We start from the raw sequence: 22635 nt of genomic DNA, 5'->3' as shown, positions 1-22635 counted from the left end.
ATACAGTGAAAATAGAATCCTCCAGCTAAGACATTTATGCCTTTTGTTCCTACCCTATTGAAACTACAGTAGCTGTTAGCTGTAGGCAATGCATATTTACTTGGAAAATGCTCCACATACCTTCTAAACAATGACTAGCATTTATTGAAATAAAATGTTATCTGCATTTCTTGGGCATTTAGTTTTTTGCATGATGTAAGTAAGCAGCGTCAATTTTTAAGGGCTGCTATCTGGAAAACTGCCAGTGCTCCATTCTGCATTTGTCTGAAATATGTGGATTCTCTCATTCTATAGAGGACAGCATCCAATGACATCATACCACATGCTTCTAGAACAAGAAGACTCTGTTTGATGCTCTGTAGTTTGTGAAGTAGAACACTCAGTGTGATGTTTGGTTCATTCCTACCCTAGTATCATCACTCACACCAGAGCAATACTAAAATTCACAGAAATACCAGCACACACAAGTGTTTTACACCAGTCGACAATATCTGCTGGATCCATATATGTGTGTGTGTGTGTGTGTGTGTGTGTGTGTGTATACACACACACACACACACACACACACACAGACTTTTTAATGCACCAAGAGCTTACAGTGCTCTTGAACAATTCTTTTCATTTATTGTAGATATTTCAATATACTAGTTTTTCCAGTCTATCTTATCACAGTTCATCTTGTTCATTACGCTCACGGGATGAGACCCAACGATTTAGAATTAGTTCCTTAAAAGAGAAAAGAAAACATGTCCACTGATTATTAAAGAGAAAAAGCAATTGTGTCTTTCACTAACTTCACATCCAAATTTTCTTGGACTTAGAAAGGTGCTCACTGGCTTATCTCCAGGGAAAGACTCATTACTTCAGATACCCTGCCAGGAGCCCTAGAGTCCCCATGATGATGTTTTACGATCTCTGTGAATTCAGACCTACTTTATCATTGTCTCTGTCACTCTTTCTCACACATAGCCATTTTCACATACTTGGGGATCTGTTCTGGTATTGCAAATCTTCTGATGAATATTTGACAGTTGGCAGGATTGCTAAGAGCTGCTTGGGCATGTATGCTGGAATTTTCTCTTTGTAAAAATCACTCCTATGTCATATCACAAGCTGCTTTCAAAAATCCCCAGTGATTCAAAGGTTAGCTACATGACATGGCAGGTTGCTGCTCATGAGACACCCAAAGTTTTCTTGGGAGTATGACACTGATGACATGTTTCTTTGGATGCCACCCACTGTGTTCTAGCATTTGCCAGAAGTGGAGTGTTACTCTTTGCAGTGTTCTTTTGGAGCCAGTCTGTCAGTTACTAGAGAAGGCTAGGAATGGCTTCCATGTATTTGTATTCTTCACCATTTGGGCAACAGCTGGAAGGAACTAGGTGGATCAAACAAGGAAAGTGGCATTGTTTGTTTTCCATTCTGTAATACATAAACCAGCTTTTAGAGAATGGGATGCACACAGAAACTCAGATAATAATTCAGATGCAGTTAAGCACAAATGTCACCCCAATTTTTTGTCCCTAAATGCTGCACCTTTGTTTCAAACAAGATACTCATGATCCATAGAGCTCTAGTAGGTAACCTGCCCTATGGGGCAAGATTCAGGTCCAGTAGCACCGTAGAGACCAATTAGATTTCCAGAGTGTGAGCTTTCAAGAATCGAAGCTTCTTCATCAGACACATGGAGTAGAAAAAGATGCAAGCATGTTAGAGACCAATAAAAAGATATGAGTCTTTCCCCTTGAACTGTCTCTGCTTGAGAATATTTAATAGTCAAACATAATATTTGAATGTATTGATCAGACATGATGAGCTGATCACCTAGTCTATTCAGTTTGTGTCATGCAGCTGAAAACACACGCCGAACCAGTTTGCATTGAGTTTTTGCAAAACTCTGCTTATTAAGAGATGCAGTTGATTCAAAGTGAGCAGCAGCCATTAGTGTTACTACACTGAAGTGTAGAATCAAGCAGAGAAACTTCAAAGGAAAATTGCAATGTGAGATTGCTAAAATTGAGTTTATTTGCAAGTTTGGAATAATGGATCCCCCAGGATTGAATCAGGACATGAGATTTTTCTCACATTACGGATGCTAATTTTACACAGTTCCTACTCATGTGATATCACGCTAATTACAACGTGTATTATGGCCAGCTCCTGACAATCTAATTTGCAATACCCCTCCCACCTTCTGTCTGGACGTTAAAGACTCCTACCTTTTTCCATTCTATATGTCTGATGAAGGGAGCTTTGACTCTCAAAAGCTCACACCCTGAAAATCTAGTTAATCTCTTGTTGAGCTCCCAAATCTTGCTGTTCTACTATAACACGGCTACCAACCTGAAATTGACTTGTGGGGAAGTCAATTGTACTAAGTATGGTAATATCCATTTTACCATGTAAATATTTTGTGTTTTATTTCTGTGCATTAATGGTTTTTTTAAAAGTATATTTACTGTGGTTAAAAAATGCAGGCCTCTAGAGCAAGAAGGAGGGAGGCTGGATGGGTGAGTGAACTGAGTTATGATTGGATGGCAGCTGTACCCCAGGGGGCAGTGTGAACTGAAGTTTAATCAGAGAATAAACTGAGGGAAGTCTGGGTGTGCTTTTTTTGTGTGGATATTATTAACCTAAGTCACAACTGGGGAAAAATAAATCTTTGTACCTAAATCCTTCCAGAAACATTTGAAGATCTGTACCTCACTTGAAACCATCACACTCATAAACTATTCTGAAACAATGAAACTTATGAATTATTCTGAAACCATCACACATATTACTTATAAATAAACTATGTTTTGTTTAAATAAAATATCTGTTTTATCTAGAATAAGAGATACCTCACGGCTACTCCATGCACTAACCCTTCTATCAAATATAAAAAAGCCTTCCTATACCACAAGTCAAATCCTTTATCTAAGGCCTTTGGTGGCAGCAAAAATCATTTGGGAACACTAGGGGAGGCAGCATAATGTCACTTCTGAGCCTTATAGTGAAGTGCCATTACAGGTGTTACATACCACATGTCTCATAAAAGGGGGAAAAACCACACCTGTAAGTACCCAGTGAGGTGGGTGCCTTAAGGCAATAATGGATTTCAAAGAACAAATTAAAATCAGAGCAGAACTAGCATACCTGAACTTTAATTCTTTTGAGACACTCTGGTGATGACATTTCTTTTTCGGTCATATCAGATGGTTTAATCAGGTAACAGAACATAAGTTCCTGTAAGCAGTAAAATTAAATCAATTTAAATATACTAGAACAGTTCTTTATAGATTACAAGATATCATCCACAATAAGCAAGTCCCCACGCTAGCCCAAATAACAGAGAAACTTGGAACTAGCGTTCCCTGGATACAGTACCATCAGATCCATCATATGGTGGTGAAAGGTCTCCACACGTTAATGGACAGAGAACCAACTCCTTTTGAATCCCTCTTAGTGAAAAACAATTACACAGCCAAAGGAATTACAGCTATTACTTGCTAAATAAAATAACACGGACAATGTCTACAACACAACAAAAAGCATGGAATACAGACAGTAAAAAAAAGAGCTCAGTGATAACAATTGGAATTCAATTGGGTCATCAGGTCTCTATGCATCTAAATCGCTAAACATTAGAATACAAACTTTTAAACTAGTAAACGCGGTATATAACACCTCTGAATTATATCATTACAAATCCAACAATAACCCCAAATGTTGAAAAGGCTGTAAGGAGAATGGCTTTTCTGTCCACTGCTGGTGGTCCTGTTGTAAAATACAAGCCTGCTGGAGAAAGGTCACAGATAACATTGAAAAAACAACAGGGTATAACATACCACTAAACCCAGAACTCATTTTATTAAATCTTTGGAACAATTTTCCTGTCCCTCCACAGAGAAGAAATCTGATTTCATTACTACTATATGCAGCCAAATCTTTAATTGCACAGAGCTGGAAATCTGATAAAGCTCTCTCAATTACACAGTGGATACAAAAAATATGGGATGTAATGGTAATGGATAAGATATCTGAACAGCGAATATTGAATGACAACTTCAACTTCCAACCTTGTTTCTTGGAAAAATGGTTCCCTTTTTTTGATCTTGCATCAACATATAGTTATTTACCAAAAAAATATTCAGATTTTGTATTTTACTAATAAGGTGTAGCTCTCTAATTCTCCAACACTTTAATGGATATTGCGTTTATTATGGATAGTTATTGTATTGTTAATAAGTTGTTCAAATTGTTGTTTGTATAAATATTTGGAAAATTAAATAAAAAGTATTTTTAAAAGTTTGATTAAAAATTGATGTTTAATGAAATTGAGAGGTACATGGTTTGCTGTAAGTAATGATACAGCCAATGTGGTTAATTTAATACAGCATTAAGCTTGGGTTCAAATTCTCAATTCAGACAAAGCAACAAACTCGGATGTTCTGTTGCTTACAAACCAGAAATTAAACTGTGATTTGAAGTCTTGGTGTATAAGCAAGAGAGGAAGCCATGTTCTTGGATGAAACAGCAAAGTAGAATACAAAAGTCTTCTTTTCCCAAGTCTTGTATAGGGGCGGGAGGAAGGGTGAGTGCATAAACCCAAGGACTTCCTAGGTTTGTTCAAACAGCAACAAACCATAAGTTGCCATATGCAGCTAAAAAGCCTCATGTATACTGATGTTTTCCAGACTATGCAAGTACTCTTGTAGAATCAGAGGCAGCTTAAGAGTCTCCTGAGGGCCTGGGGTGAATTTTCAGAAGCACAAGAAATTACCGCAAAAAAAGGGAGTGATGCAGTTTTGGAATTAGACGTACTAGACCCTGCATTTATTTATTACATTTCTTCCCTCCCTCCCTCCTTCCTTCTTTCGCAGAATTCAGGGTAGTGTATATAAGGTTCCCAAAGGGGGAGTGGTCTCCCATCCAGGTATTGTCTAAGCATTTCTGGATGTAGATATGTGAATTGCAACCATTCCCTGGAGTCCTTCTGCATTTTTCCAGGTTCATTTAATTCCCATTTCACACCCTGAGAAAAATAGTACCTGCTACAGAAAAAAAAGTTAGGACAAACAGAATAATAAAGATGAATAACCTTGCACTTTTCCTTGTGTCACAGTAAACAAAAACTTGTTTAAGAATTTTGACAGTCCTATCAGCGCACCCGTCACAAATATCTTGAAGTACTTCCCACACCTGCTAGACCGAGACCTTCACATTAACAGAAAAGTACCAGAGGGATACTTGTTTGTCTCTCCCTGAAAAGGTTAAAATACTTCCACACAAACTAGAAAACTGAAATGTGGAAACATGTAGTTTAAGACACGGAAATCACATTTTAAAAAACATCTGGATTTGGACATTTTTTTCCTTTGTTCCATGAAAAATGAGATATAAAATCTGCTTCTTAACAGTAGCCAACAAAGGTTAAACCAAGGTGCAGATGGGTGACAATGTTTAAGAATTCTGCTGCCACATCCTTAAATCCTGTATAGAAGAGGGGCGATTTGCAATGACACCCAGAGTCTTAAGTCTAAAACTGGGACAAGTCACACAGACATGGAATTCATGAATTGTTATAGCAAGTTAAGGTGAAAAATGGGTTTTAGAGTGGCAACCAGGAACAGAATGAACTTTTTAGTTTATGTTATTTGTATTTCCTGTGATTCCTGATAGTGTTACAAAACCACCAGTGTATCTGCTTTCACTTCACCCATTTTTGCCCTGTTCCTTAGTTCCTTTCATGTGTTACCTTAGAAACATTTGCTGTAGTTCTGTTCAAACTAGACAAAGACTTCCAGGTGAATGGTCTGTGTGATGATCCTTCAAAGTCATTGTTAACTAATTCAGCAATCACAGAATAACTGGAAAACAACCAAAGAAACTTTGTTTAGTGGAGGATAGTTTATGCATTTTTAACATAGTTTCTTCACTGGTTAGCTACTGTAAGGATTACACCCAAGTCCAAAACAATTTATGGGCCGATAGCTCTTCAGTGAGAGATGGGAAAACCATTCTGGTGAACAGAGTGCCAAGTGACCAATTTTAATTTTTTCCCCAGGCAAAGTATGATATATATATATATTGCATGATATATTTTACCCAAAACACTAGTATGTAAGCAAACATGATGTGCAGAGCATGAAAAGGCTGATGAAAAAGGCTATCCACACACAAACTTCATGAAAATGAATTATTTGCAATTAGTATTCCAGTGTTTTGGAAACTGCAGTTCTTCAAATGTTTACATGTCCTTCAGGCAAGCTGTATCAAAACCAATCTGCCAGGAATTTAGAGACTTTCTGTGCTCTAGGAAGACCTTCAAACAAACGTATTTTGTGCTGTGCTTATTAAAAATATCCACATTCCCAATGTGACAATATTTATTTTGCTACCAAAAATACTATACCAAAGCAAAGTGGAAACATAATTAAATCTTGTTTTCATTAATTATGAATGTTGTGCATAATACTTAAAGAAATTATTGTATCTAAACATGAATGCTATACCTGGCATGGTAAAAAGGAGGACCTTTTCGATACAACACTGCAATGAAAAACAAAAGAAACTCATTTAGATTCCATTCAGATGTCAAAATTCAAACCAGTTTGCTGTACAAACCCTGATTAGTTTAACAGACACATATGCCTGCTCATAAATCCCATTTACTCTTTGGCTTGTCTCTAATTTTTTTAAGATGGGCCCCTCTTTTACTTGATGGCACATGTAGAAAAAAACTAGTCTTCCTTTTAGGTAAATAGCATAACTTGCGTGGTACTATTTTTAGAAGAAAAATATGGAACCATTACACACCAAATCCAAGTATACCCACATAATGCATGTGGAGCTGCGTGTACAAATGTGCGTTGCACACATTTCCTTGAGCTGAAAACAGCCTCATCCATTCAAATGGATGCCAGCTCTACACTTCCCCATTCCTCTCTCACAAACCAATAATTGGTGCTATTACCAACATTCTTACCAAGATGACATCTGTATATTCCCTGCTCCTAGACAAGTCTCAGAGCCCAGGAACACAAGGTAGCCCTGGAATATAAGTACTCAAGGCAGATGCCATGCTTCTAGGCTAGGACTATACCAAGTCCACTCTCAAAATCTGATGAATAAAATTCTGTAATAGTAAAGAAATCTACCATCTGTCATAAAATTGGATGTACGCAAAAAGGCACTACAACCAGGGTTTTTTTTCAGCTGGAACGCGGTGGAGCAGAGTTCAGGAACCTCTTGAAAATGGTCACATGGCTGGTGGCCCTGCCCCCTGATCTCCAGACAGAGGGGAGTTGAGCGGCGCGGAGGGCAATCTAAACTCCCCTCTGTCTGGAGATCAGGAGGCAGGGCCACCAGCCATGTGACCATTTTCTCAGAGGGCAACCCACTGAGTTCCACCACCTCTTTTCCCAGAAAAAAAGCCCTGACTACAACTAATGCCAGTGAATGGATATGAGTGTTTGGGGCAGGGCAGCCCAGAATAGTTTAAAATGCTGCATGTTTTAAAATTCTCATGTTTCTCATCAGTTATTTCCAACTAGAGAGGGGGAAAGAGTTTTAACGTTGCTATAACAGCTTTTCTGGGTCTTTTGCTCTTAGAAAAAGGAGGACAGTACTAAATATCAATTAAATTCCCAATTAGGACTTGCCTACAGAAATGAATAGGAGGATGACGCATCACCCTCAGAGGCTTTCAGGGTCACATGGGAGACATCTGCCTCAAGGTAAGGATGGCAGTAGTTGTTAAAAGCTTTGAATATTAAATATGCCTCATAATATAAATAATACAAACTTTTTCTCTTGCGGTAAAAAGGACTTCATTCATACTGAAAACATCTGGCCATCAATTAAACTTTTAAAATTACTGCAATCTGCTCATGTATTATTTAAAGAGGCCAACAAAGGATGAGACAACTGAGACGGCCACAGCACTCAACACCCAAGCAAACCTCCAGCCTATTTGAACACATACAGACAATATATTATTTAACTTGGGGCAGAGGCAAACAAAACAAAGGAACTTTTAATATTTCATCTCCAAATTCTAAGAAACTCAGCTGTGATACAATAACTCAAGCAGCTTTCATCACTGAAATATCTGCCATCACTAAAATCTAGTGCACAGACACTGTTGTTTATTGTTTATTACCTGCACCAGTAAATGTCTACTGCCAAGGAGCTGTGGAGGCCATGACAAACTACAGTCTCAAAATGCAAACAACAATTCTTGAAAGTAAAATACTCACAGAGATCAGTTCCATATTTCAGTCCAACTTTAGGAACCCACCCTTTGCTTCGGAAATAGTGATATGCCATGTATGTACTCCTAAAACTGGGTTGCGCTTCACTGAAAAATTCCCACAGCTTCAAGATAGATAAAGGTGCCTAAAATCACAACCAGAAGTATTCATGTACAGGATAATATGGCCTACTATCATGACCCACCAAATGATCTTCGACATTCCTAAAGCTTAGTTAGTTAGGGTTGTGTTAGTTCAAATTGTAAAAATACTCAACAGACACAGGCCAAAACATGAAAATAGAACATTAACACCAAACAGCATTCTTCAAACTCTGCTCTAGCTATCGTTTTTGAAAGCTCCAGAGCAAGAACAACATTGTGGGACCTAGTCTACAGAGATTAGGAGCTGGTGATGAAGACTTATCTGCTAGAGACATACTTATTTCTTATAGCAAATTTCTTTAAGCCCTTATGAAAACAACTTTGTATACCACTATCCTTGATACTTCCACTCCTCACAACAATCGATTTAGGGGTACACGGTGTTCTTAGTCTTTTAAAAAAATTGTGATAGGTAATTCTGTGCTGTTATACATACAAGATCACTGAAATTAATAAATTTATAACCTGTTCCCATTCACACTTACTCAGAAGTAAATCCCACTTCATTCAATAACACAGCCATCTTAAACAGAGTTATACCCTTAAATCCACTGACGCCAACAGGCTTATAAGGGTGAGACTCTACTTAAGATGGCAGTGTTAACCTCAGGCCCAGTAACAGGTTCAGGATTGCAGCCAAAGATTTCCCACTTAAACTAAAAGAGTAAAAAACTACCAAAGAAAAGATAATTACCCCATCCTTTAAAAGTTTGTACAAGATGACTTGGAAACTATCACGAAGTGTCCATTGTTATGTGCCTAGTAAGCAATTCCCAAAGCAACAGATCACTCAACACACCACCCACCAATGACTAGAAGTATCACCTTACCTCATTATAATAAACACTTAAACACCCCAGAGCATATGCCAAGAAAAAAGCCTAAAAATAAAAAAATAAATGGAATTATTCTGTGTCTATCATATGATTTTCAGAGTACAGGCATAGATGTATTCTGTATCGTAATAAAAGAGCAGGTGTGAGGGGGTAGGGGAAGACAGCAAATGACAATCATGCCTAAAACCACGGCTTTTCTTTTTGTAATAATTTATGCATCATTGAAGAGGATTGTTCATTTCTGATAAAAACCACATTTATGAAAGATAAAGATACGTTACTGTTACGTAAATGAAGTGCACTACTGCCAAGGGAGAAATGAGAGAAAGTAAAATGATGGACCCTATCTATATGCATAGGAAGGTACAATACGGCACAGGTGGGCTGAACAGCCTTCTAAAGAATCCACAGCTTTCATGGTGATTAGCAGCAGAAATTGTGTATGATTGCAGATAAGCAGAAATGCTCTTATTATAAGAACTTGCAGGAGCAAACTGTTACTTCGTTATCCTGTTCAAAGCACTGCATTTGCCCTGGGAGGGGGCATGCACTGGAATAACCCTCAATCAAGAGCTCTGCAAGGCTGAACTGGTAACATTTCTTTTTAAATCTGATGCAGATTACCCTCTCTTTAAAACACTTTGTTCACTTAAACAGAGCAAATATCTAGGATTTAAAAATGCATAATACTTTATATTAGCCCATTACATTATATTAGCCCATTAAGTTTTAATATTAAAACTTACCTCTTCTAGACTGAGCTGCAAATATTCAAAAATCCTAAATGGATTTCTTCTGCATACTAACTTTTCTCTTTTGTTCAACTACAACAAAGTAGCAAAACAAAGTTACAAAGCAGCCAACATCTGTTTCATTTACTGAGAAGCAGCTAAGAGTTTGCCAGCATCCCAAATTGTACTTCCTTTCTATATAAAATCACCCTCACACCAGCTCACATTTTCACTCCTGAGATCTCCCCTCAGTCTAGAACACACCTCTTGAGGACATCAAAGCAACTCAATCAAATCACAGTGCAGTCTACAGGCAGAAGTATTTAGGAGTCACTAGATGCCAGTGGTTTAGCGGCAGCACTGGTATCACCTTGGAGCCCCTCAGTTTTCACAAGGTCTTCAAGGGCCTTCAAACCAAAATTCCAAGACCTGTAAATGACTTTTGTCAAGTGAAACTAGCCTTAGTACAGGGATCTCCAATATGTTGCCCACTAACATTTTCCTGGCACCCACAAAGTATTTTTAAAAGTGGGTGGGGCTTTTGCCCAGCAGAACTTTTGATAAACTGTGAGTAGGAAAGAAAATATTTTAAAACAGTATGTTCTTTTAAAAAAGGCATTCTATTAGAACGCTGGCCTGAAAAGTTAAAGACTTACTATTAGAGTTATGCATAACCTCACTCGCTGATATTTTGTGAATGGCTCTGCCTCCTACAGCAGTCATTTTGTGATTTCACTCACCACTCTATGTCAGAATTCAAAAGATGCCCACAGGCTAGAAAAGGCTGGGTGGGGACTTCTACTTTAGAGCTTAGTGGCTTTCAAATGACACCATGTAAGTGAACATCAGCTAAAATGTTCCAGAGGTTTTTCAATTAAAAGATAAGTTAATATGCCATACTGTCTTTTTGCCTTAAACTGATAGGGTTGCATGCATTGTTCTGTTTTCCCCCCTTGTTCTACAATCTCAGTCCAACTGTATTATTTTGTATTACTAGGAATTTTTGCTGTTAAATTCAAATGTTATCGTATCTTGTAATCTGCTCACAGATTGCCTGATGCTATTATATTTTTTAATTCCTTACGGATTCATTTTACTTTTTTTTAAATAATACTTGTAATCCACCCTGGGTTGAAGTGAGAAAGCCAAACTATACATGAAAATAAATAAATACTTGTAAGAGGGCAAATACACGCTATTAATGTTTCAGTTTTGTTTATGAAATCATAGGGGGAAGTGTCTAAGATGTAGACTTACACGTGACTTCTCATTTGCTTTTTCTTCTTCCAGACTCAAGTCAGGTTCTTCTTGCACCAACACAAACTCCTGCTGATTAAATTCTTCATTGCTCAGAACAGAAGATTCTTGGCTGACACAGTCAAATTGCTTGCCGCCATCATGCAAACTGAGTAGATTTTTTGGAGAATGTATTTTAGCTGTAGCTTGAAAGCCTGTTCTGTCCAATTCTTTACAGCCATTCTTGTCTAATGGATCACACTGTGAATCCCCTTCCAGAGAGGCTGCTCGATCCTCATTAGTTTCAGTAGAAGTCACTAAGAACTTTGGCTCAGTATTTTCCATTGCTTGTGTCTCTTCATCCTGAGACTCACTATTTTGTTCAGTTTCTTCTTCTAGATTAAGTGGTTCAATGTAATTTAGAAAGAATTTGTTTATTGTACACTCATCAAGCCCCTGCTCCCTCATGCAGCTCTTAGCCCATTCTACAAAACGCTGGAACCTAGGATAAAAGAAAGTAAAGGACAGCAGTACACAGAATTCTTTAACAAGGCATGACAATTCAGCAATTTTAAACAAAAAAGAAATGTCCATATTTCTGCAGCCACTCTTTTACATTGTCTATATACTTCTTTTATTTAATGATCAGTGTGACAAAATATCCTATTACAGTGCTTCATAAAGAACTATAGATACTTCACTATTGAAGCTTTCATTGTAACAGCATAAGTTAAGTGATTCTCAAACAACAGGAATGCCTTCAATAATCTATCAGAATGAGCCCTTTGGGTTCTTCATGTTTGCATGGATACTGCAAGATGTCATTTGCACAGATTCAGGTGTTACTCCTGGGCTGGTGGAAATTGCTACACTAGCATCAAGTGAGTATTTAGCCTCATCTTCTGTAGATTCACTGCACAGTCTTGCTGAGATAGTTAAAGTTTTTGAACCAATATACACTATGCCTCACACACAGAGAAGCTGCCTACCTAGGGTAATACCCTGAAATCCATGATTTGATAGCGAATGTAAACAGACAAAAAAAGTATCGAGTACTGTCAGAGCAAAGCAGATGAAAATCAGCCATGTGAGTTGCTTTTTTTAAAATGGAGGTATCGTCTCACCATCTGAGGCTCTTTATCTCACTATTCTTTTGAGGGAAGACTTTAGAACTCCCATTTTACAGCTAGAGATACAAACTTGAACACACCTGGTGAGCACAGGGCCCAGCTGGGATTCATATTTCAAAACTAATACATTATTCATTGGAAAAGACGGGCTTCCTGTATCAGATGTTTCTACCAAATGATGCCCCTGAGTGAGCACTATCTCTGCTGCATGATATAGTGTGCATCCAGAAACACAAGGAAATGTGGGGGGTTTTGTGAGGAATAGGGCTCACTTCTCATCCTATTTGGCACAACAGGGTTTGCATGAAGGCTGCCATGATGACACAACTCACTACTAGGAAGCTGCAGCAAAGCGGGGGAACATTCTGAACCACCCCTTCCATCATGACAGGCTTGCACACTGCTGGCAAAACTTTGGACCACAGACAGCTTTTAGTCTGTCTAGCTCTCTCACTCATGGTATGTTTTGGACCTCCATAGTTTGTTTAGGACATGTATGTTGCAGTAGAAGTCTTCTAGTAAAAATTAGAATTTAATATTGCTTAATAACCTCAAGGGTCTGAAAAGGATACAGTACATCTTTTGACACTTTTAACATCTTAAGAACAAAAAAGGTAATTACAGAGGAGTTTCGCAGTTCGTGGTTGAGGAAGCAAAAGCTAAGTGGCAAATCAGGGGTACCCCAATGTGGTGCCCACCAACACCTATCCCAGCACTTGGCAAATGTTTTTCAAAAGGTGAGGCTGTTGCTCAGCAGAGCTGCTGATTGGCCATGGGACATCTAAATGGCCAGGCAGATTAAAAAAACAAAATACCGGTCTGGCAGCAGGTGCCAGCATAATACAAGGATCTTCACTGAGTGACTGAAGGTAAGCTGTGTGTAAGCAAGAAAATAGGTTTAAAAATATGTCTGTTTAAAAAGGCATCTTGCTATATTGTATTTTCATGTGCACTTTTGTATTCTGCCTTGGATCTCAGTGAAAAGGCAGATGACGACGGCGACTGCTACTACTACTACTACTACTACTACTACTACTAATAATAATAAGCAGAGCTTCTGCCTGAAAGGTTGAAGAGTTACTATAAGACATATGCAGAACCTCACTCCTTGACATTTTGTGGTTGCACCCACCATCCTGTCTGAGAATACCAAAGGTGCCCATAGGCTCAACAAGGTTGGAGACCCCTGTTGTAAATAAGAACTATACGTTGTATTTTTAAAAGAATCCAGCTATGAGTCAATATTACACTGGGTTTGTTCTCTTAACAGGACAAGGTACTTTTGCAAAGTATTACCTCATATTTTTAACTTTCAGAATTTTAAAGCCAATTCATTTGTACGTTTCACTATTGATTAATGTATTTGTTGCAGTTCAAGTTGACAAAGCAGGGCAGCTATACTTACTTTTTTGAAGAGACTACAGGTATGTTCAGTTTGGCACCTGCAATTTAAAGAAGAATTATTTTGTACTCTGCATAAAGATTCAAAGCAACAAAGTTTGGACATAACCATCAAAGAATGCACTCACACCAGGACAACTACAGCTACTTCCAAATAGTCCTTTTCTCTCTGTATTTGACATCATTTGTTCACCCAGTTATTAATCCAGGTGGTATCATTGAATGATCATTGTGCTCAAGTGTCTTTTATTTTGCCCATCCACTTGTTTAAAGACCTACCTAGTTTTGTGTGTTCCCCCCTGATTTTTAATGCAACTGCATCACCAGCCTTTCTGTGGGGACAGGCAAAGTGCTAATGACAAAGCAAAGCGGTAAAGCAGTTAGGTAACATGGAAGGCCTGCTTTTCTTCTCTTCCCCTCTCCATATGTGGACAGGTTCTATTTATTTATCTACTAATGGTATTATAGGCAAAACGGCTGGCAGCATATGCCTTTAACCCCAAGCATACCCCCCCCCCTCAGAATAGCAACAACAGTGGAGGTATAAGGAAAAAAGGTAGACAGATGCTCTGGATAAGAAGAGAAGCGGCTGCACAGTCTTCTCTCCTTCCTAGCGGCCCTGCTGCAGCTTCAGCTTCAGCTCCCACTCTTGGCCTATGTTGCTACAGAAACCCTAATCCTGTGTGCCCAGCTTAATACGTCCCCCATCAAGCCCAGCACATGCCACCTTAACAGCCAAGTGGAGGAGAGGAGAATGATATCAGTTGCTTTGGGTTCCCAGTGGGGAAAGAAGCGGAGTATAATTGAAGTAAATAAAACGAACAAATTATAAAGTCTTGGGAGGGAAAATGCAAGCAAGGGCAGGAAGAAGATGGCTTCATGTATGGGAGTGCACCTGGAACTCAAGAGGTTTCAGCTAATGCAGTTAAACTATGGATGGGGTATAATAACAGCAACAACATTCGATTTATATACTGCCCTTCAGGACAACTTACTGCCCACTCAAAGCGGTTTACAAAGTATGCCATTATTTTAATCCCACAACGAAACACCCTGTGAGGTGGGTGGGGCTGAGAGAGCTCCAGAGAACTGTGACTAGCCCAAGGTCACCCAGCTGGTTTCAAGTGGAGGAGTGGGAAATCAAACCCGGCTCTCCAGATTAGAGTCTCACGCTCTTAACCACTACACCAAACTGGTAGAAAATAAGTGAGAGCGTATGCTGGGAAAGGCACCTGATTGAAACCTCAAAAGCTCCCTCGTTGGAATGTTTCCTGGAATTAAGCAAGCTTAATTAAAAGGTTGATTATATCAAGGGTGTGGCAAGGAATCACAATCTTGTAAACTCCATCCTCTTTTTGACTTTGAAGCACTTGCTCCTACATTTCAGTTAAGCAGCAAGTACCATAAAAGACATGTCACTTTAAAAATAAATTAGGGGTGGCTGGGTGCCTGAATCTGCCTGAAATTGATCAAAATATCAGGCACAAGTAGCTTGAAATTAATCTGGAAGTTATTTTGGAGTTATTTCATACTGTTATTTCATACTGTTGGAGGCAGGGAAAAAATAGTTCTAACACGACATACTGTGGGGTTTCAACAGGTATCTGGTGATACATTAGGTCAGCAGAGAGCTGCAACTAACATTCTGTTTCCAGCAGACTGTGGAAGAGAAATTCCTCAGGAGCCAAATCATTCTGGATGCAATGTCTAAAAGCCTTCTTTCAACTTTACAATAGTCTTGCAGGTAAAAATTGTTAAAGTTTGCCTCTCTCATCACCTTCACGGGCAACAGAAACCAAATAACACTGCAGTGCTATCATACCCATTCTGTGGGTGATCACAGTTTAAAGGGCTGAGAGAGGGAGAACAAAGGATATAATAGTTGGACCACTAATGTAATTCAGTGTTAAATAATTTACCTTTCCATTTAACGACCAATGCAGGATCTGAAATACCATATTCTGGTCGACTTCTTGAAAGAATACCTTTCCCAAAAAATCCCTTAAAAAGAAGAGATTAGAGTTATTAGCAGCCAACAATCTAGTTCAACATGCAACATAAACCTTAACTGGATCCTAAGAAGTACAAGGGATTTTAGAGTAAGATCTTTAATAGCCACCCACAAAATTCATTTTAACCATTTTGGTTTCTTCAAAGTCCCAAAATACATTAAAGCAAACCTACAGGCACTTTGTGGATAGAGGTGCTCTGATATGAAATAAAGTTTGCCTCCAGCTTCTACCTTTCTCACATTAGGGGGGATCGGGGCTTTAAATCATAGATCCATAAGCAACAGCAAAGGAAACAGAAGGTAGTCCTTTTTATAGCAAATGTGAAAACTAATAAAACAGAGATTCTCCATACTACAGGATTTAATTCTTCTAGAACTTCATTTGTACCTTGAATTCTTCTAGAACTTCATTTGCAAGCCTATATGAAATGTCCAACACAGTACAGTTTGCCTAACCAGGATTAATAAAAACTTTTATTAGTTTAACTGTTAAAAACTGTCTCATCACCCCAAATATTTTAGTAAAATTGGCAAACTCATTTGCAGTTTCCTGAAAAATATTCATACATAAAGGAATTGAGTTATCCTAAGATCCAAAGTGAATTGTTTAAAATGTTGTGGGTTCCATGCATTAGACAGAACAGGTAAATACCACCTTGCTATACAGCTGTTCTATATCCTCAGGATTCTTCACAACTACATTTTTGTTAATTATTTCAGCTTGGCATATTTTGTAATTTCCCCCATAAACATTATCATGGGAAGCAGAAATAGGAAAAGGAGACTCATAGGATTCATAAACTTTTCTCTTCCTTCTTGGAGGATGGAAAACCGCTTCTGCCATTTTGTATTATCCTTCTCTCTCAGCAAGAATCATCTATGTAGACAGAAAAACATGAAACATTTTCAAAACTTATCACGTCATTTAAGTCAATCTTTGAACTGATCACACACATTTCAATGGAACAAGAAGTAATAGGATGCCAGCCTATGTTGTTTGTGGAATACAGGGAGAAACGTGGGCTAAAAATAAATAAAAAATAGTGAAGCATTTTATTTTTGTTTCTTGTGGCTGATGTATTATAAGACAATTGCCAGGTGGGATGTTGACAAGGTATGTCAGAGAAGGATGGCAACGTTCATTCATAGACTGAACTTGCTTCACCTTCTTCAGTTACCACATTTGAGATCAGGATAGAATTTTGTTGGTGGCCTGGAGGAGACTGCATCTATGTACACCTTTTCTCTGTACTATGTGCCACTGTTCACTTGCTTGAGGTTCGTTGGTGGATTCATTTAATAGTTCCTTTCCTTGTGACATAACCTTTGTGTGGGGTACTTTGTTCATTTTTATTCTCAGCAGAGGCTGATGGCCTTCAACACTGGTGATACTCTTAAGCTCCATCCGCACATGTATTGCCCACACATTCAGGGGCAGCCTAGCTACCCACCTTCAGCTCTGTCCAAGCCACATGCATCCAAATGTTTAGCCAAATAGTTCACCCTTATAAATGTCTAACATGATCCTTCCAAAGACAAGCATTTCCCCCATATATGTGGGAATGAAGATAAGCTGATGACTTCTTGTAGTGTGACTTCACTTTTTGAAGCCACCTCTTTTCAGAATATTTATAAAATGTATCTTCCACCTTTCTGCCTAATCAGGGCCACCAAGATGGCAATATGAAGCTGCCTTATACTAATACCAGCCTTCCACGTTACAATGAACTTATATACATCCTCGTGTATCTGTTTACATATGTTTGTAAGAAAGAGCAAACGTGTTCATGTTGTAATTGAAATCAGTGACCAGTCGCCCCATGATTGTATCACACATTCAAGTAGTACATGTGTTGAATGAAACAGAAGAGTTACTGAATGCATATTTTAAAACAATTCTACGCTGATATGCAAAGAAAAAAGCTGCAGCTCGCAGCAAACACGCACTCGAACAGCTGCCTCATCTTGCCCCCCACTAAGCACCTGAGGGGTACGGGCAGAGAGCTGACTCCACGCAGCAACAGCAGGCACAGAACTCTGCACTTGGCTCCTGCCGCGGGGAGAGCAGGAAAAAGGCAGCTCAGCCTCTTCGATAGCACCGGAAGGAGCAAACGACCCGCCCCAAGCGCGAGAAAAAAAGAAAGTTTCGTTACATGCGTACTTCCGGTTCCTATTCGGTTTATGTGGGCAGATGAGATGGAAGAATTAAAAACCAAATAAGCAATTAGTTTGTTCTCTAGTTTGTTGCAATGCTTCGAGTAATCACGCGCTTTTCTTTTCCTTGCTCACTGGATGAATTTTCTCCACTGTTTTTTTTTAAAGGCGGCGTGGTGGTGCAATATGGCGGGGGAGAAGGCAGAGAGCAGAGCAACTGAAGCCAGGCACTGAGCGCATTTACTACATTTTATCTGCTGCTCATTTAACTGACAGACTCTCAAGCAAGCCTTTCCCAAGGAGAGACGTGTTCCAAGTCGCTTCTCTAACAATCTTTAAAGGCAGAAGAGTCCTACCGTTCACAACCTTCACGTTTCAGTCTTGTGTAATTCATTTCTACGTCTTTGTGTAAAAATTACAAATTACTGCCAAAAAAAGTGAGCCCGTAAAACGCCCCCCTTACCCATCCATCGCATCTTCCATCTGTTGCAGTTTGCCCTGCCAGGGCTGTCCTGCCTGTTTCATTTGACTCTTAATTCTATATTCCCACGTCTTTGGCCTCTTGCATGGAGGGTTTTAACCGTTCACCGACGATAACCGGACGTTTTCTTAAAGAAACATGCACAGCATACCTCTTTGTGTGCTTATTATAGGGCGCTGCAAGAATTCCGGTGGGCTTCCGGTGTTCAAATAACATGAGAGCTAAAGGAGGAAATGCTGCGACAGCTTTGCTACGAGCTGGGTCTCGTTTTAGTGTGGGTGTCTGTTCTGTTGAGCTCGTGAAATGTACGCTTTTAATTAAAAGAGCGCGCGGAATTCTGAATTTCTGGAAGAGGCAGATAACGTCCGAATCGAAACCATGTGCATTTGGGGGCAAGCGCTGGGTTTGTGTGAGATTTGTTTGTAGCCCGTAATGAGAAATCCAGCCATGTTCGTCTGTTGCAGCAAAGTGGAATATATCCAGTGGCACCTTTAAGGTGCTGCTGGAATTACGTTTGTTTTCTATAGGTAATGGGATAAAACTATAGTAACAAAGGGATACAAATGCTTACGGTTAATAAATTTTGTTAATCTCTGAAGTGCCATTGCTCTGACTCCCGAAAGCTTATATCCTGGAAATCTAGTTGGTTTTTGAAAGTGCTACTGAACCTTCTACTGCTCTTCTACTACAGACCAAGAGGGCTACCCGCGTGACACTGTTTTATTTTAGTGGACGCTGAAATTTCCTGGCTTGTTTGTGGGTCTCCTGAATTGTTTCTAGTCTATAGAAGAATGTCACAATGCTATTGGTCTTCAGGGTATTACAAGACTGTATCGATTGTATGTCCAAATATAACCTATAAACCCGCTTAGCATTTCACAGTGTTAAAGTGCTGCATACTTTTTATGCCTATTAGTTGCACCCACACTAGGAATTTTTAAACTTAGAGCCAAACTACAAGTGACACCTGACACTAGTTGGACACTTGTCAGCTTCCCTCAAGTTTTGATGGGAAATGTAGGTGTCCTGGTCTTGCAGCTTGGCTCTCCCGACTGCTGTCCAATGAACTTTTCAACTGCCACTTGTCCAACATTCCGCCAAGCTGCCTACATTTCCCATCCAAACTTGAGGGAAGCTGAAAAGTGTTCAACTAGTTTCAGGCGTCACTTGTAGTTTGGCTCTTAGTTCTCCCTACCCACCCAAGCTAGGGAGCTGGATGCCCTGTGTGTGGAAACATGCAACCAATGGATTTTATTGTGCAGCTAAAATCAAGTCCAACAGTTTTCATCCTTTTCAAATGAGGGGGGATCCATGTCCAACCAAAAGCCAAAGCAGGGGATGTCCTTTTAATTGTCTGTCTGTCTCCTCTTCCCAAGATAATCAGGCACAAGAAGAGGATTTTGGCAAGTGCAGTTTTCCATGAAGGGGTGAACTTGCTGAAATTCTCTTTTCCATGAAATGATGAAAAGAAGAATGGCTCTCTTCCTTTTATCTTATTTTCTCTCTATTTTTTAATTTCTGTTTTTTCCTTTCTCCTGTAAAAAAAAAATGGTGGTGGTTCCATCCACCAGCTGAAAACCAATGATCTGTTCAAGAAGGGCTCTTTTGGTACCAGACATCTTACTGTACATATCATTCATATTATAGAGAGCTAATGCAAGTGAAGATGTTTTCTGAATGATTTTCATAATGCTTTTCTCATCAGAAGTGTGCACTTGTGAACGCCGAAGTGATAGTGATACATAAAGTAGAAAGATGTTTTAGTACCAACTGCCAAATTCATTATGTCTGTAAATTGAATGTAAAACCTGCATTGTTTTTGTGGCTTTCTCTACAGCATTGCCAATAGTCACATGTTTGGACTGTTGAGTAGAATGTGACAGTAAACACATTACAGGCACTTGTTGTTCATGTCTGTGAACTCCCCTGTCCTCATTCCTGCATTATTTTAAAACTATTTTTTATCTATTTGTCGATCTTAATCACGTGAAAACCAGTAACTCCACTTTGGAATGATTGAAATTGGCAAAATAAGGTTATGTTTATCCAAAAGGGTTAATAAATGCTATTCCCTTTCATTCTATGAAGTAAAAGGCTTATCTATCAATTACTATATGAGAAAGTAAGGGGCCAAAAACATTGCCCTGCACATTAGATATAGGAGTTTTCCCATTGCCTCACATTAGATACAGGATTTTCCCATTTCCTCACATACAATATAAGTAGAAAATTCCTAGAAAATAACATCCTGAAGTAATTTTAGTTACTTCAGTAAGCTTAGAAATTTAAAAGATTTTGTAAGTATTGAAGATTATCATTCACGATCCTTAAAAGCATGACAAATCTGCCGGTTGCTTGAATTAGACATGTCAACACAACCAGTTTAGGCTTGCTCCCTTCTTTACTGATAAAAGTTAAGGTCAAAGTTAACATCAAAGTTAATTCTTTGATAGTTCCAAAACAGAAGGTAAATGACTGAATATATAAAACATGAACTTCCTTCTCCAGTTCAGAGCTGATGGAGTTGTCTGGCACTGCTGCTTTAGTGATATCTGGGGTGTAATAGAACTTTACAACTCTGAAGAAAGCTAGGCTTTTGCAATAAGAACATGTATTTTAACTGGACTAAAAAATAAAACAGATTGTCCCTATGGAAAGCAATAAACCCAAATTGTTATAGTTCTATTTCAAAAGCATTATGTGATTTCACATTTCTAGCCACAGGGACTCAAATAGGCCAAAATACACACTTATCAACTGATAAGAACTGACAATGCATCCTTGTTTTACTGAGTTATCAATGGTGCAGTTGCAAGACTGTAGGGAAGAAAATAAAGAACCATGTCCAAATCCCCACAAAGTTCATTGAGTAGCCCCACAAAGTTTACTTTATGTAAAAGATAGCTGTGAGGTTTATTTATTTATTTTAAACTTTTGTATCCAGCCTTATCTCCAGAGACTCCATGCAACACCAGGATGCAAGGACACAAAAGTTTTACAGAAGTTTTCAAAGAAAAATCCAAAGAATATTTTTTCTTCCCCACCTTTCTCCCCAATGGGGACCCAATGCAGCTTACTTCACTTTTTCCTCACTACAACCCTGTGAGGTAGGTTAGACTGAGAGTCTGTCACTGGCCCAAGGTCACCCAGGAAGCTTCCATGACCAGGGCCGGCGCCAGAGTTTCTGGTGCCCGTGGCCATGAGCGTGTGCGCTGGCACGTGCACACCTCTGACTGCATGATAACGTCACGTCATCACGCAGCACAAGATGGATGGGGCGGCGCACGGAAGCTTCTCCGTGCTCCGCACGCCACCCCAGCAGCTGCTCGCACCTTCTGCGCCCGGCTGGGGTGTGTGGGGGCGGAGGAGCGTGCAGCAAAGCTGGCGCTGCCGCTGCCACACACCCCAGCCGGGCACAGAAGCCCCGAGCCGCTGCTGGGGCGGCGCACGGAGGCTGCTCCGCGCGCCACCCCAGCAGCGGCTCGCAGCTTCTGCGATCGGCCGGGGCGTATGGGGGCGGAGGAGCGTGCAGCGGAGCTGCTGTGGTTGGCTGCAGCTGCTGCTGCAGCCAGCCAGCCAGCCAGCTCCGTGCCGCCGCTGCCACCATGTGCCCCAGCTGGGCATAGAAGCCGCGAGCCGCTGCTGGGGCGGTGCACGGAGGCTGTGCCCGGCTGGGGCGTGTGGCGGTGGCAGCGGTGGCAGTACAGGGCTGGCTGGCTGGCTGGCTGCAGCAGTAGCTGCAGCCCAATCATGCCAGCTTCACTGCGCGTGCCTCCGCCCCTGACACCCCCTCCGGCACCCCTCCAATTCCCTCGCGCCCAAGGCCACCGCCTACCTGGCCTCCATGGGTGCGCCGGCCCTGTCCATGACACAGCAGGGAATCAAACCTGGGTCACCTAGATCCTAGTTACTGGTTAAAAAATACATTGTAAAAAATTAATTGGAGTGCCAAAATGGTATAGTGGTTAGGGTGTCTGACTAAGATCTGGAATATTCAAGGTTCAAATCCCTGCTCTGGATTATCTTGGGCCAGTCACATTCTCAGTGTAACCTATCTTGCAGAGTTTTTCTGACAATAAAACAGAGCAACGGAGAACATTGTAAAGCACTTTGGGTCCCCAGTGGGAAGAAAGATGGGGTATAATGCAAGTTAATTGATAAATTATTAAATGAAATTACTGAAATTAATTAATTAATTGGGATGTTTCCATGTGGCTTATTTGCCTTATGTTTAACGCTGTTGGGAAGTGGTTT

At 39.8% G+C, this 22635-nt stretch overlaps 1 protein-coding gene across 5 annotated transcripts; it reads right to left on the bottom strand.

Annotated features, from left to right (window-relative positions):
• Window positions 1–639: 639 nt before the first annotated feature.
• On the bottom strand, window positions 640–18565 carry TSEN2 (tRNA splicing endonuclease subunit 2). 5 transcript variants are annotated; one of them, XM_054975779.1, is made up of 12 exons: window positions 18364–18523; window positions 16402–16623; window positions 15655–15736; window positions 13740–13776; window positions 11226–11706; window positions 9984–10061; window positions 9232–9282; window positions 8244–8382; window positions 6498–6534; window positions 5741–5852; window positions 3139–3228; window positions 640–726 (listed from the first exon to the last, which is right to left on the bottom strand). In XM_054975779.1, the coding sequence occupies exons 2-12, from the start codon at window positions 16588–16590 to the stop codon at window positions 667–669; spliced, it is 1356 nt and encodes a 451-aa protein (XP_054831754.1). In that variant the 5' UTR covers window positions 16591–16623; window positions 18364–18523; the 3' UTR covers window positions 640–666. The 5 variants fall into 5 exon arrangements, with proteins under 5 accessions (XP_054831754.1, XP_054831753.1, XP_054831749.1 ...); XM_054975778.1 differs by lacking the exon at window positions 18364–18523 and adding an exon at window positions 18533–18565 and having other exon boundaries at window positions 649–1422; XM_054975774.1 differs by having other exon boundaries at window positions 649–1422.
• Window positions 18566–22635: the final 4070 nt, after the last annotated feature.

Source organism: Eublepharis macularius, chromosome 4 (assembly GCF_028583425.1).
Source record: "Eublepharis macularius isolate TG4126 chromosome 4, MPM_Emac_v1.0, whole genome shotgun sequence".
NCBI classification, from domain to species: domain Eukaryota; kingdom Metazoa; phylum Chordata; class Lepidosauria; order Squamata; family Eublepharidae; genus Eublepharis; species Eublepharis macularius.
Note: the sequence above shows the minus strand (reverse complement) of the source record. Positions and strands in the feature narration are given on the sequence as shown.